Source organism: Schistocerca cancellata, chromosome 2, assembly GCF_023864275.1.
Source record: "Schistocerca cancellata isolate TAMUIC-IGC-003103 chromosome 2, iqSchCanc2.1, whole genome shotgun sequence".
Classification (NCBI taxonomy): Eukaryota; Metazoa; Arthropoda; class Insecta; order Orthoptera; family Acrididae; genus Schistocerca; species Schistocerca cancellata.
Window position 1 is genome coordinate 163,646,825 of NC_064627.1, and position 14,748 is coordinate 163,661,572.

General features: G+C 37.5%; 1 protein-coding gene across 3 annotated transcripts in view; it reads left to right on the forward strand.

Annotated features, from left to right (window-relative positions):
• LOC126161451 (serine/threonine-protein kinase mig-15) overlaps positions 1-14,748 on the forward strand; it is a 327,531-nt gene that overhangs the window by 172,427 nt on the left and 140,356 nt on the right. For all 3 annotated transcript variants that reach the window (XM_049917269.1, XM_049917270.1, XM_049917271.1), the window contains exons 13-15: positions 7,162-7,379; positions 12,047-12,114; positions 13,387-13,475. In XM_049917269.1, coding sequence (XP_049773226.1) covers positions 7,162-7,379; positions 12,047-12,114; positions 13,387-13,475 — 375 coding nt within the window. The remainder of the gene's footprint in view (positions 1-7,161; positions 7,380-12,046; positions 12,115-13,386; positions 13,476-14,748) is intronic.

A 14,748-nucleotide genomic window follows, 5' to 3' on the forward strand; every position in this document is an offset into this window, starting at 1 on the left:
TCATCTACATTCTCTTCCATTTCCATAATATTGTCCTCATGTACATCGCCTCTGTATAGACCCTCTATATACTCCTTCCACCTTTCTGCTTTCCCTTCTTTGGTTAGAACTGGGTTTCCATCTGCACTCTTGATATTCGTGAAAGCGTAGCTTTTCTTATAGCCACACTTGTATATTAATTTAAACCATGTACTTTTCCTACTTGTGTATTCGCGCTGCTTAACAGTGATGTTGCTGTTCGCCGACTACATCACATGTTCTATGCTCCGAATATCTGCTTTCATTGGCTGGCGAGATCACATGACTTGAGCTATGATTGATTTACAAAAGCGCACTGCAATCTCGATTTCAATGCTTCAGATACTAAAGTGCTGTGTTTGGTGGAATTCAAATTTATATTTTTGTAATATGAAAATATGCAGTGTACTTGTTGCTGCACATCAAATATCTTTCTTTATTTCGCTTGTGGTCGTTTACTAATATGCCGGGAAGTTCAAGCCGGTGCATAAAACCTTAACCCTTCAAAGGATTGATAAATTTTACAATTCTGATGGAAAGTATACTGCCACTTAACACAGAAAAAATGTATTTTCATCCAAGAGAAAGTGTATTTTTAACCGGAAAATCCGGGAATTTTGTTTCCTTGTCCATGTATACACCCTATAGTAACAGTCACCATGCATGGTATTTTGTACACTCCAAACATTCTGTAGGTCTCCTGTACACACTGTGGCTGAGGTGTCCATTGGCTTTCTGGCAAGTCAGGATGTTAAGGAAGGGCAGTGCACCATCTCTCTCTCTCTCTCTCTCTCTCTCTCTCTCTCTCTCTCTCTCTCTCTGTCATTGTAAATCTAATGTGGTTGTGACTGCCATTTTGATGTTCTAAGAATTCTCCCAGCTTTCACGTCTGTGGGCCAGATGATAGTTTTATCATTGATGTAATGATAAAAGCAACTTCTCCTCATTGTGAACTCTATTGAGTCCCCAATTTACAGACAGATGGAACATCTAGCTAGCCTCCTTATGCTGCATGTGGGTCGCTGTGCAAAAACACTAATGATTTTATCCACTGAATTAAACGTCTTCATGTTGGAGAAGGTAATATAATGATCAGGTTTGATGTGGTCTCCCTATACTCACGTTCCTGATAAAGACTGTACAGATCTTCTCTCCCAGTTATTTGATAGTACGGTTGTGGGATTGTTTAAGCACACTTTCACATCATTGTATTTCTTATAGAATATCCTGGTTTTGCTGAAAAACCTATGGACACCTCAGCCACAGCGTGTAAAGGAAACCTACACAAAGTGGCCGGTATCTGCAGGCTCGTAGTCAAGATAAGCGTTTGGTTCAACCCACATTAAAACCTGATCAACAGGGTTGGTATTTTTAGATGAAAAACAAAGGGAAAAAGGTGCTAAAATACGGTAAGAAAGGAACAAAAAGGTGCTGAATTACTCAGCTAATGCAGAAAATTCTCTTTCTCCTATTCTAGAGTATTGCGTTGCAAAAAAGTACAGCAAATCATCACTCATACAGGGTGTGTATGCTCCTGGATATCTGGGAAAAACCTGGGAATTTTTTTATCCAGGAGAAAACCATGAAAAACTCTGGAATTTTTCAGTTTTAGTCTTCAGTTAAATTTTTATAGTTTTGACTGGTAAGAACTGATAAACAGCAAAATGTGTTAAAGGCTTTAGAATGAAGACTATGGAATACTTTATAACAGTAAACTGCTGCCAGTGAGCGTGACGTCACAACTGTTTATATTAAGTACATTTGTGCAGTGTTCAGCGAGCTCACGCGCATGTACAGTTGAGCTGCATATGGGCAGTACCTTTTCCGCTTCTGGCTACTTGAAATGTGGCTGTTATCTGTATCAGCAGTAGTAACAGGCAGCCAGTTGCTACCTGGAAAAATTTTTCTGTCGTGCCCAAGCTGCCAGATTCGCACATACGCAGAACACTCTGGGTTGTAGTGGGGAGGGAGTTAGTCTCCATGTGAGCCGTGTTTACTTTTAGTGATTTTGCTGCTTCCTCCTCGTTTACAGTTCTCACATCAAATTAAAACAAAACAGATTTCTGTAGCTGGGAGTGGTCAAGTAAATTAAAACACATTCACATAATTGCAGAAGGCCAAAATATGTTATTAGTTTCAGTTTTCTGATTTTATTTTATTTCCATATTTCGCTGTCGAGCATTAATTGTCTTGCAGAACAATGAAGTTATTTTTGTCGCTTTGTGAAATAAATGTGGGTTTTATTAATTTTTCCCACAGAGACAGTCAGTTTATTAGAAACGAAGTGTTTCATTCCAAACTGTTCTGCCCGCGCGCATTAAAATGTTTTCTGGTGCTCTCAGGCAACTGCTGAAACAAACCTGTTTCTAACAGGTTACGTAAAATTTTACTGGCACATTTGTGTGATGTATCTTAAAGTGTAACACACATAAAAAGACCAATATTATATGTGAAAGCTTAGCTTTTCTTGTAGCGGCACTATGTGCATTAATTTAAACCATTAACTTTTCCTATTTGTGGGTTCGTGCTACTTAACAGTGATGTTGCTATTGGCTGACTACATCACGTGTCCTACACTCTGAATATCTGCTGTCATTGGCTGGCGAGATCACATAACATGAGCTATGATTGGCTTACCAAAGTGCATTTCAATCTCAATTTCAATGCTTCGGAAACTAATGTGCTGTGTCTGGTGCAATTCAAATCCATAGAATACGAAAATATGCAGTGTAAATTTGTTGCACATTAAAGATCTTTCCAAAACTTCTTTTTTGCCAAATTCTTTTGTTTTCCGGAGTGCAAGGAAGTTCTACGCAGGTGTATAAAACATTTACCATTCAAAGGATTGATATTTTTATAGTTTCGGGTGAAAGTGTACTGTCACTTAAAATGGAAGAAGTCTATTTTTGAGCTATGAAGAAGTGTATTTTCACACGTTAAAAGTGCTTTTTTAACCGGGAAATAAAAATCGAGGAATTTATTTATTTATTTATTTTTCTTGTCCACATATACACCCTGCTCATAAGAAAAATGAATGAATCTTTTTTTTTAATTAGAGACATTCAGCGTCTTTACGTTTTTGAAAATAAGTGTGTTTGTGTTAGGAGATAGAAATGTCTTTGTAGATGTTACAGCTTCTTTAGACAACCACAGAAACCAATGGGGCAAACTTACTACTCACTTGGAATGGCAACTGTACAGGAGTGGTAAATTCCTCAGTATCCGGGTTCTTCTTAAGACTAGACTTTGGTAAGGCCATCTGCCTCTTCTTCACAGAAGTAACAGTATCCCATTGTTTTTTCCTTCTCTTCTGTCCTTTGCAATAGCTGCAGGCAGGCGTTTGTAACTATGGACAAAAAATAGTTCTGACTGCAAATTATGTATTTTCACTGGTAATGAAAGTGACTGTGGCTTGGAAATCGCATCTGCGTTGGCTGGGTACAAAGAACGAAAGAACTCTTTTAATCTTCTCAGAACTCTCACAAAACATAGCAGCACACTAAATCCAAGATCTCCAGCAAGTAGTGACTGGGAAACTTGGAAGGGAAGACAACAACACTGCACAGAGCTTTCAGTGGAGAGATGAAGTGATATGCATTGTCATCTTCATTCCTTATGGATTCACAATCCCCGTGAAGGGCATGGACCAAGCATGTCAACGTACTTCAAGTTAGGGAATAAAAATTTTCAGTTGATTAACAATTGAGACCATGCATGGAGGCTGGTCTGTAACCACCAGAAGAATGTTTTCAAACTTGATACCGCTAGGCCACAGTTTTCGATAGAAATCTATGATAGATTGCATTACTGTGCTGGCATTAGCTTTTTGCAGCCTGTATAATTGTCACAACCTGGGCTTAATTATTTCCCCTGCTAAGGGTAAAACTAAAATGTTAAAACATATTGCTCCATTGAGTCTGTAGTTGCATCTAGAATGATTCCCACATCAGTCACAGACACTTTCTCCTTGATTCTTTTTATTGTTTCTTACTAAATGGGCTCTATGTAGTTTTTACTTAAAGTATTATTTGTGTATTCCTGAAGAAATCCCTTGAAGGCTGGATGGTTCAACTTACTGAGCGGAATTTCTGCTTGTGTAAGAACTGCACACAAATCGGTGTTGAATTCCTTCAAATTTTGCTTCAGATGCATTTTGTAACAGAGGCTGGTGTAATTTGTTTGTTTGAAGAGTCATCTTCTTTTAATACTCTTAGCTGGAAATGTATTGTTTGATGCGATCTCACTGGTGTTTTTCTCCTAACAAAATTCCTCAGTCATAAATAGTACATAGCATAACAGCTCCATCAATTTCTATGAAATTTGGTTTGGATTTATGAGCCAGAATAAAAAAAGTAGGTACTGTACACCTTCGCTATGGTAAAATCTAAAATCTAGTAATAAACTTCTTTAGTAACAAAGTAACATTCCCGAACAGCAGGCTACTGATTCTGGTGAAATTAGAAGGATAGAGTGAAATACAGTCAGTGAAGTACTCTCATTGTCATTTGCATTGTTGTAAGTTATTTATAGCAGTAAAGTGAGATGGATAGTATTTGTCAGAAACACAATTATTTTCCATTATTGCGGCGTGCTTTTAGTCCTACGTTTACTGAAGGAAGTAGGCTTACTATTCGCATATTCACTGCAAGCTGAGGATACATTAATTGAAATTTAAATATATTGCATTGATTTGAAACTATAGAGAAATGGAATTAAACTTACAAGCCATCTCTCTTATGAATAATACACTGAAGAGCCAAAGAAACTGGTACACCTGTCTAATATCATGTAGTGCCTCTGTGAGCATGCAGAAGTGCCACAACATGACGTGGCATGGACTCGACTAATGTCTGAAGTAGTGCTGGAAGGAACTGACGCCATGAATCCTGTAGGACTGTCCATTAATCCATAAGAGTGTGAGGGAATGGAGATCTCTTCCGAACAGCACATTGCAAGGCATCCCAGATATGCTCAATAATGTTCATTTCTGGGGAGTTTGGTGGCCAGCGGATGCGTTTAACTCAGAAGAATGTTCCTAGAGACACTCTGTAGCAATGCTGGACGTGTGGGGTGTCACATTGTTATGCTGGTATTGCCTAAGTCCATCGGAATGCACAATGGACATGAATGGATGCAGGTGATCAGACAGGAAGCTAGGCGTAAAGCTTTCTTTCATGCAGTCATCAAGGGCTTTCTTCCATTCATCAAGGGTACACAAGTGGGCCTTTGGCTCCAAAAGTCCATATTGATGATGTTTCATTGAATGAGTTGCACAATGACACTTGTTGATGGCCCAGCATTGAAATCTGCAGCAATTTGTGGAAGGGTTACAATTCTGTCACATTGAACGATTCTCTTCAATCATCATTGGTCCTATTCTTGCAGGACCCTTTTCAGGCCTTAGAGATGTCGGAGATTTGATGTTTCACTGGATTCCTGATATTCATGGTACTCTCGTGAAAAGGTCATATGGGAAAATCCCCACTTCATCGCTACCTAGGAGAGCTGTGTCCTATCGCTTGTGTGTCAACTATAAGACCACATTCAAACTCACTTAAATGTAGATAACCTACCATTGTAGCAGCAGTGACAGATCTAACAACTGCACCACACACTTGTTGTCTTATATAGGCATTGCTGACCGCAGCGCCATATTCTGCCTTTTTACATCTCTCTATATTTGAATATGCATGCCTATGCCAGTTTGGCACTTCAGAGTAAAATGCTCTCAAGGTGATTACCAAGAAGCTACAGTAAAAGAAAAGAAAGAAAAATGGGGATTATGGACAGGGTCAGAAGAAAACAGGAAAGGAATGAAGATCCCAAAAAGGGTCATGAAAACATGTTCTTTTCACAACTACAGGAAAACTTTCGCACTGTGGTATCTTTCCAAAGGGGTTTAATTTACCCTAAAAAAAAGGTGTGCATAAAAAAATCCTAACCCTGTTTATCACACGGAAACTTAACAGATTTCTGAGGTACAATTTTCCATCTTCACACACACACACACACACACACACACACACACGTGCACACACCCCCCCCCCCCCCCCCCCCTCCATACACACACAAGAATCAAAGTATCTCAGCGCATATATATTGAGATGTATATTTAAAAAGAAAGATGATGAGACTTACCAAACAAAAGCGCTGGCAGGTCGATAGACACACAGACAAACACAAACATACACACAAAATCTAGCTTTCGCAACCAATGGTTGCCTCGTCAGGAAAGAGGGAAGGAGAGGGAAAGACAAAAGGATTTGGGTTTTAAGGGAGAGGGTAAGGAGTCATTCCAATCCCGGGAGCGGAAAGACTCACCTTAGGGGGAAAAAAGGAGGGAAAAAAGGACAGGTATACACTCGCACACACACACATATCCATCCTCATATATGGTATATGAGGATGGATATGTGTGTGTGTGCGAGTGTATACCTGTCCTTTTTTCCCTCCTTTTTTCCCCCTAAGGTGAGTCTTTCCGCTCCCGGGATTGGAATGACTCCTTACCCTCTCCCTTAAAACCCAAATCCTTTTGTCTTTCCCTCTCCTTCCCTCTTTCCTGACGAGGCAACCATTGGTTGCGAAAGCTAGATTTTGTGTGTATGTTTGTGTTTGTCTGTGTGTCTATCGACCTGCCAGCGCTTTTGTTTGGTAAGTCTCATCATCTTTCTTTTTAAATATATTTTTCCCACGTGGAACGTTTCCCTCTATTATATTCATATATATTGAGATGGTTTGATCATTGTGATGGTGTACACCTGAAGGTGGAAGCTTGTTCTTTAGAAATTCGTCAGTTTTAATGTGATCAGATCGCAAGATATTAATATGGATGGGCCAAATTACTCTCTTAAATCTGCTTCCATTGAGCAGTGGATAAAATTATAGCTATTAACCAATCCTTGGAATAGAATATTATGTATAATGTTTATGTCATTGAGGAACCACAGCAGTCAGATTTAACATTTTAATAATAAAAGGCAGTGCAGATCGCAATATATTACCTATTTTTAATTGCAGTAACAAAAAAAAAAAATTATTGTGATCTGGACTGTCTTTTGTTGTTAGAACATTAATGCATTTCCCTCTTTTTTTTTTTTTTTTAGCTGCAGCTCTGCTTGAAAGTTTCTTATTTTTTGTTTCTAGGATTTGGACATGATTGTGGATCAGCTGAATGAGTTAGTTATGGGCCAGCAGGAAGTACCAGCAAGATCTCGTCAAAATGGGAAAGGACCTTTACCATCATCTCTTCCACAATCTTCTTCTTCCATTTTGGATGCTGCTGACTCAGATTCTGATGACGATGATGATGGCAAAGTCCGCAATGATGGGACACTTCTGGCAAGCGATCCTCCAAAACCACTGTACGTTGTTTTGTCATTGCTGCTGTTCTGAGTAGGATTTATAGAAATTGTGGTCAAAACATACCTGATACTCTGCCATAATGTGAGACATTATTTTGTACATGGGGTTAACACATTGTAGATATAGTGATTTGCTTCATTTTGTTTTGAACATATTGAGTCTACACAGATGTACAATTTTTCATTTTTATTGGTAAATTGGGAGAAAGTAGAGAAAATGTGTTGGTTTAGACATTTACATACATCCATATATACCATCACCATGATGAATGTCGAATTGGGTGGTGGTTGGTGTCATCTTTGTCACTGATGGGATCCCAACCCTATTGCATTAGTTCACTGCGTAACTAGTACAAAAATGCTTGGTGCTCTCCATTTTGTAGATACTGGATGCAGGTGCAACTTGGCATTTTCCATGAACATTTCATTCATTTTTTATGCAACTGGTATGTTGGAGACTGTGCAAAATTAGGTCTGGATGTTTGTTTAGTTAACTCTTTTGTTTTATTCTCACAAATTAGATAATGAAGGTAGGTACTGAATCACGAAAGTTGTGTGACAGCGGACTTATCAAAAAGACAAGGAACTTAGTTAATTGTTGATATGCAATAATCTAACCAGCAATTTCTTTACATACTGTGAAGAAAAATAATAGTAAGTAACCAGAAACAAATCATGTGTAAATCAAGAAACTTTATACTATAGGGAATGACTGAATGAGGCAGTGTGGCCTTAAAGACACTTAATTCATATTTGGGAGGATGGAGCTGCTCTGTTCAACCATCCAGATTTGGGTTTTCTATGGTTTTCCTAGATCATTAAGGCAAATTTTGGGATGGTTCCTTAATCAAGACCACAACTGACCACCTGTCCTATTCCCTGTCAAAGCATGTTATGTGTGCTGTGTGTTGTTTATTTTGGCCTATTGATGTGCGTCGTATTACCTCAACAAATCCAATATAGTTGTGAGATGATCCTTGGATGAATAAATATAAATAAAATAAGTAAAAGCTTCAACAAACAGTGTGCTTGCAAATGTAAATACTCTCACTTTAATTGTGTTAGTCCTGCCCATAAGGAAATTTTACAGCTTCAAGTAGATCTTGTAATGCACTGCAAATGTGGAGACCGCTTGGGTTGTTGTTCATTATATCGGGAACGGATGTTAAGCTTCAGGTGTTCATTTATGCATAAAATGGAGGCTGCACAACCTCCTCCTATTTCTCAAAGAACAACATTCTGACGATCATGTTGGTCAAGCAAAGCCATCATGTTGTGGCTGTCTTACGTTAAGTTTATTGTACGAGATACTTAAACATGCCTGTATTGATTGTGATACATAGTGTGTGGCACACTGTTGTTTGTTGATCTGATGCATCATTCCTTAGGAAAAGCAGTTGTCCGTGTGTTCCGTACTCTTGCGGAATGTGTATTGTGTTCTTGGGTGCATCTTTGTCTTTTCAAGGGGTTACACTTCATAAGAAATTTCATTGGTGTTTTTATTTGTTTGTTTATTTTTAAATTGGCTGCTATCTTCTGAATGCACAGTGGAACTCCTTTTGTTTGATTATGACATACTTAACTCTGAAAGCACTGATTGATATTCAGCCCTTTGCAATTGACACCAGTTTCTTTGAATAAATGAACAGCAACTGAGAAACTGGGACCTGTTGTAGTATGGACTATGCCAAAATCAAGAAGCTCATTGTAGACCACCTATGTATTTGTTGGACTTAGGTACATTGTTTAGGCACTAAAATTTGCTTAATGTGGCATTGTCTGGTAGCTGTGCCTATCATGAAACAATTGCTATATATTTTTTTCCCGTTCTTTTTGGTTCTACACCAGCAGTACATTTGGAAGATGGAGAGTGGTACAGTCATAGTGGAAGAAGTTAGAATGTGGTTTGTATCCCTAATTGGAATCATTTGCTGTTATCTCGAGTCAGCAATAAATAACAGCGGAGCTTGTTTACATTAGAATTCTCACTGTTATATCATTAATGATTGTGGAAGATATGTTTAAATAATTCTTTCTGAGCAATTATATGTTACTTGAAGTACTATAAGAGTGTGAAAAGACATAAATTTGAATTTTCATTATAAACTCAAATATCAGCAGTAATTCTTTTCAAGTTTGTACCTCATCTCAGTCCTCAAATGTTGTAACTTGTGTTTCACATCGTTCCAATAGTTCCTGGAACTTGGATTTTGTCTAACAGGGAACATCTTGAGTGCAGGTCACAAAAGGCTAATGATGTGGCATTCGGTGCCCCACATATTGTCTACCATGCAACCACAGTGTTGGCTGCTAGTGGCAACAGGGGACAGGACTGGAAGTATCCAATGTTGAGCACAGCATGAGGATAAGGAGCATAGTTGAACTGCTTAGTCAACAAGTAACTCACAACAGTACTACAGTGCTAGTGGTGTTGATACAGAGCAGGGCAGTGGAAATAATAAACAAAGCAAACATTGCATTATATCCACAACAACAGTTGCTGAAGGTGACATTACATCAGAAAGGAACCCAAGAAATAAGTGACAGATGAAATACTAGTGTTCCTGCAAGATGAGTCACTGGAAAGTGTGGTGTCCTATGCTTGACTGTGCGAACAATGTACATGGGGAGTACAGTGATGACGATATGTGCTTAACAAGTGAAAGTGATCGGAAACGGTTTTCAAGCTGTGTAATTCATTATCCTTGTCGGACCGAGAACCACAAATCCCGTAACCAGTAAAACGTAGTAAAAGACAATCATTGTCCAAAGAGCGGGTACTAAGCATAATTAACATGTGGAAGATCATCCACAGCACAGTACAAATACAGTTATGATCAGATTTCATATAATTATGCAGAAGTATGATCGTATAGTGCATAAGAAAAGCTACAGATATTCAAGGAAGGACAGGTGCACTGGTGTTCCCACATTTCAAAGATGCTCTATACAGTCTACGGGATGCCCATTGTAGTGACCTAATACATTATGCATATCAAATGGTGCACAATATAGATTGCAGAGGTTTCAAGGGAAGACGTGGATGGTTGCATAATTTTAAACAAAGCTGCAGCAGTGGAAGAAATAAGATAACGAAATTTCAAACAAAGCGTCAACTTGATGATGCACAGAAGACTATGGAATCAGCTCAAAAATTTGTAGATGAGATAAACAAACTCACTTCATCATTTGATAAGGACTTTGTTTTCAACTCTGACCAGTCGAGATTTGGAGAGGAGGCGCATTTGAAAGAACCCTGAAAATTAAAGGTACCAAGAGAGTTGTATCAAGATCAACTAACATCAATGCCTTAATGCATTTGTATACGATTATGGCAACCTTCAATTTGAATGGTAAATTGGCTGGAAAGTTATTTATTGTGCTGCAAGAAATTGGAGTTGCTCTGCCCCCTATGATTTTTTCTCATGTTCGTGATCTTCCAAGGGCAGTACGGAACGTTTACATCACAGCAAGCAGGAGTGGGAAAATGGGCATAAGAGAACTATGACTAAATTATGAACACCGCTTTTGACCAGTAACTGGTCAGAATAACTTGCTGATGCTTGATTCCCGGCCTGCATATGAAAATGGTACTCCTGTAGAGCAAATTATCCTTCCTGAAAAGGGTGACATTGCAGTTCATACCATGTGGAACCATTGGACAAATTCAGTCTCTGGATGTTTGTTTTCTCCATGCATGTAAAACCTATCACACTGTTTGCAGTTACGCCTTAAAGGATGGCCAGTTTCACGATAAGCTCTGTGTTTCACATTTGGTTGCATGCTATCACCTTGCACAAGTTCTCTCATCCCATTACACCAACATAATTCCATATGCATTCCTAAAGAGTGGACGCCGAGCTGAACATTCTACACGGTTTGCAACTCCCACGGAGTTCATCTTCGATCTTGATGGTGCGGACCTTTGCGATCATTGTGGCATGCTATTTTTCAGTCGGTGTCGATGATGGAAGTTAACGGTTTCTTTTAAATATTTCTAGAATGTCGGTGATGACCATTTTGTGACATGTACTACATATGTTCCATAGAAGATTGATCTTTGCACCTCTTGACCACACATTTTCTGTTGACCTCTTGATGCTGTGGTGTGTCATTAGCAGCTAATATTTTTCCTGTTGTAATTGTTAACCCTGCACTTTCAAATGCACCTTACTAAAGATTGGACTAGCGATCTCACACTCAAGGGTTTGTTATAAGATTTTTGTTGTTGGTTACAGTGCAATATTACTCAGGTTATAAACTCAATTTTATATAAATTTCAAACAGGTAATACCTTGCAGAACTAGCTTCGGGAGGGGGGCGAAGGTGATAAAACATAAAACAATATGAATAGTATGGCAGGCAAAGCAACGGAGGTTTGTAGAGAAATAGATGAATTAAAGTTCTTGTAAATAGATTTTCATAGGGATGCAATACTTATTATTTGCCGTATCGTCTTCAGTGAACCAAGAAGTTGTGCACCTTCTATTTGTAGTGCTTTTACTATTTCCATAATATATTTTTGTCAATCCCATCTCCTTCCAATGCAATTGCTTGTATTATATTAAACAGAAACCATAGTAAGTTATTGTTTGTACTGTTAATTTTGTACACTGATTGCACTAATTTTAATCTGTCTCTCTATTACCAACTTTCATTCTGTGTAGGCCTGAACTCTCCCCCTACAGGCCATTGGATCCAGGGCACCAGCCTCAGACAATGGTCATACATGAAGGTAAAATATTTTTCTGTTTTCATTACAGTTTTGTCTCTTGTGCCAATTATATTAATTCAAGCAAAACTTAAGCGAAGAAGAAAGTTTACAGGTTGCTAATGTCACAGTTGCATCTTAGACGTACTATTGAGGGAAGAAAGAGAGGGTTGCAAGTTAGATACAAAACTGGATTAGCTGGAGTTAAACAATGGGTAGTGCAGATCATAGGCCAAAGTCATTTATGAATTACAACAATATCACAGAAGGAGAGTAACCTAAATATTTTGTGTTTTTCAGTATTTTTACCCAGTACAGCTCCACTTTTCTGGATAACATATATCACACTTTTATGCTCCCAGTATTAATGTTTTCCCACTGTTTGACATTTTCTATGTTAAGGATGTTAATTTCCACTCTTTTTTACATTATTATTCTTAATTTCACACCATTTACTTAACAAAGATAAAAAATATGATGTAGGCAAGACACTGGTTTTAAAGTAGTGTGAAACACTTATTGTGCAGGTAAATGTTATCAAGTGATGTATGGTGTACAGATTTTTTGGAATATGTAGTGGTGATTTTTGAAGTGGTGGTTAGATTGTGAACTAATAGCAAAGCTACAATCATAATTGTTACATACTTTTGGCACTTCTTTCAAAATACATTGTGTTTTCCAGTGTCAGTGGTCAGGATGAGACCTGACAGCACAGCTATAATTTAATTTTACATTTCACTGTATATTGTGTCCTACAGAATTATATTTCATTATGCCACCACCTGTCTATATACATTTAATTTCATTATGATATTTGTAGATTGTAATTCTGTGGTTTTTTACGTCTTGTTATGTAATCAGCATCAGCTGTTGTCAGAGGCTATCCTGTAGTTTTGCAAATTTTTCTTAGTCATTGTACATCCACAGGGTAGCAAGTTGTATGATTCGACGTTAGATACACTTATTGTCTACAGTTTGATGTCATATGTGTGCATGTAACATATACCCAGCTCTTGTAATCACTTTCAAACTTTGCTAAATTTTTGATTTTTTTTGTATTTATGAACTTGAAACCTAATGGAAAAAAAAACACTCAGTGGAAGAAATTGAAACAATTTTATTTTTATTTTTTTTATTTTTATTTTTCTTTTTATTTTTATTTTTTTATTTTTTTGTTAAAAATTATGAACCATTAAATTCCTCTGAAAAGTATAAAAGAGGGGTTTAATAGTACTGAATAATGTTCTGATGAAATTAAATTAATTTATGGGAAATATCAAGTAATAATTCTTTCAGGCGCTTCTTCCAGTGGTGCTCCAAACAGACCTCTGCCACCCACGCCAGATGAAGAAGAAGGCTCTGATAGGACTCTTGTCATGAAAAGGGTAAGCTCCCAGTTACAACATGATTATTACAACTTTAAATGTCAGTCTCTATGCTTGATTAGTTATAGTTAGAAGCACTGCATTCCTGTATGTTTTTGTGATCTGTTGCACAATATGTGTCAAGCTTTTGATTGGTGACTTGATGTACATAGCTTTGTGCTCTATATGGAATTCCTGTTAAGTGTTTTCATTTAATATGTGAGCTGATTGTTAGCACTTCCATTCCACAGATATTCGTTAAAAGATAGTCTACATTTTTCGAAGTTATGTGTCTGTGTAGGGTGCTCCATCCTACATAATTTGGGTGTAAAAGAAAGCTTTTCTTTCATGGAAATGTGTGCTTCTTTTGTAATTGGTGTTAAAGTGGGTATTTAGCCTTGCCATTACCTGGTACCTTAATTATCTCTTGTCTAAAAATTGCTGTTTCCTAGCAAGAACTTTTGTGTCTGTATTATTTTAACCTTTCGTTTGTTATTTGCGACTTGAATAAATTCTGCACAGTTGTGCAATATAGTAGTGTGACATAACCCATTACTGTGATTGTGGTTCAATGCTAAACAAAACAGTTTCACAGCTGATCAATGCTCTGTTTTGTGCATTTTGTGTAGCTAAATGTTGCATATATAGCATGTAATTTGTGCCAGTGCTCACAGTATCTTATTTTGGCAAATATCATTAAACAAATCTTATATTTAAATTTGAGGATGCAGAGGAACGACATTTACTACAATCACATCAGTGAATAGAGACTTTCTTTTATTCACTATGTAAAATCTCGTACCTCTTGTCATAATATGTTAGAGAACAAAAGGTATCAGACACTATGTTATGAGACATAATTATCATTAAAATGACAAAAGAGATGCTGCTATTTGCTTAGGTATGCTAACGTAGCAGTGTGTTAAAATTAGTTCTTCTTTTGAAATGTATGTTTCATATGCCCATTTGCCAGTCAGTGCCAGTTGTATATATGCTTTGACAGGTTTAGCATATGATGGCAATAAACTTACACACACATTTATAGTTTGAGCACGATAAACAAATGAAGAAAACTGACATTTTAAGGTTGTAGCATTGAATCAATTGTGTGCAAAAACTGACATCATGTAAGTAGAAATGCCTCTCCATTTCAGATATTGTAGCTAACCAAAAAGTTTACACCTGGAAAGAAGGGACGTTCATTGTATATGAACAACTGTGTAGTGGAACTTTAATTTGAAATCTGATACCTCCTAAGTGCTACATGCACCAGAATTCTCATAAGAAAAGGTAC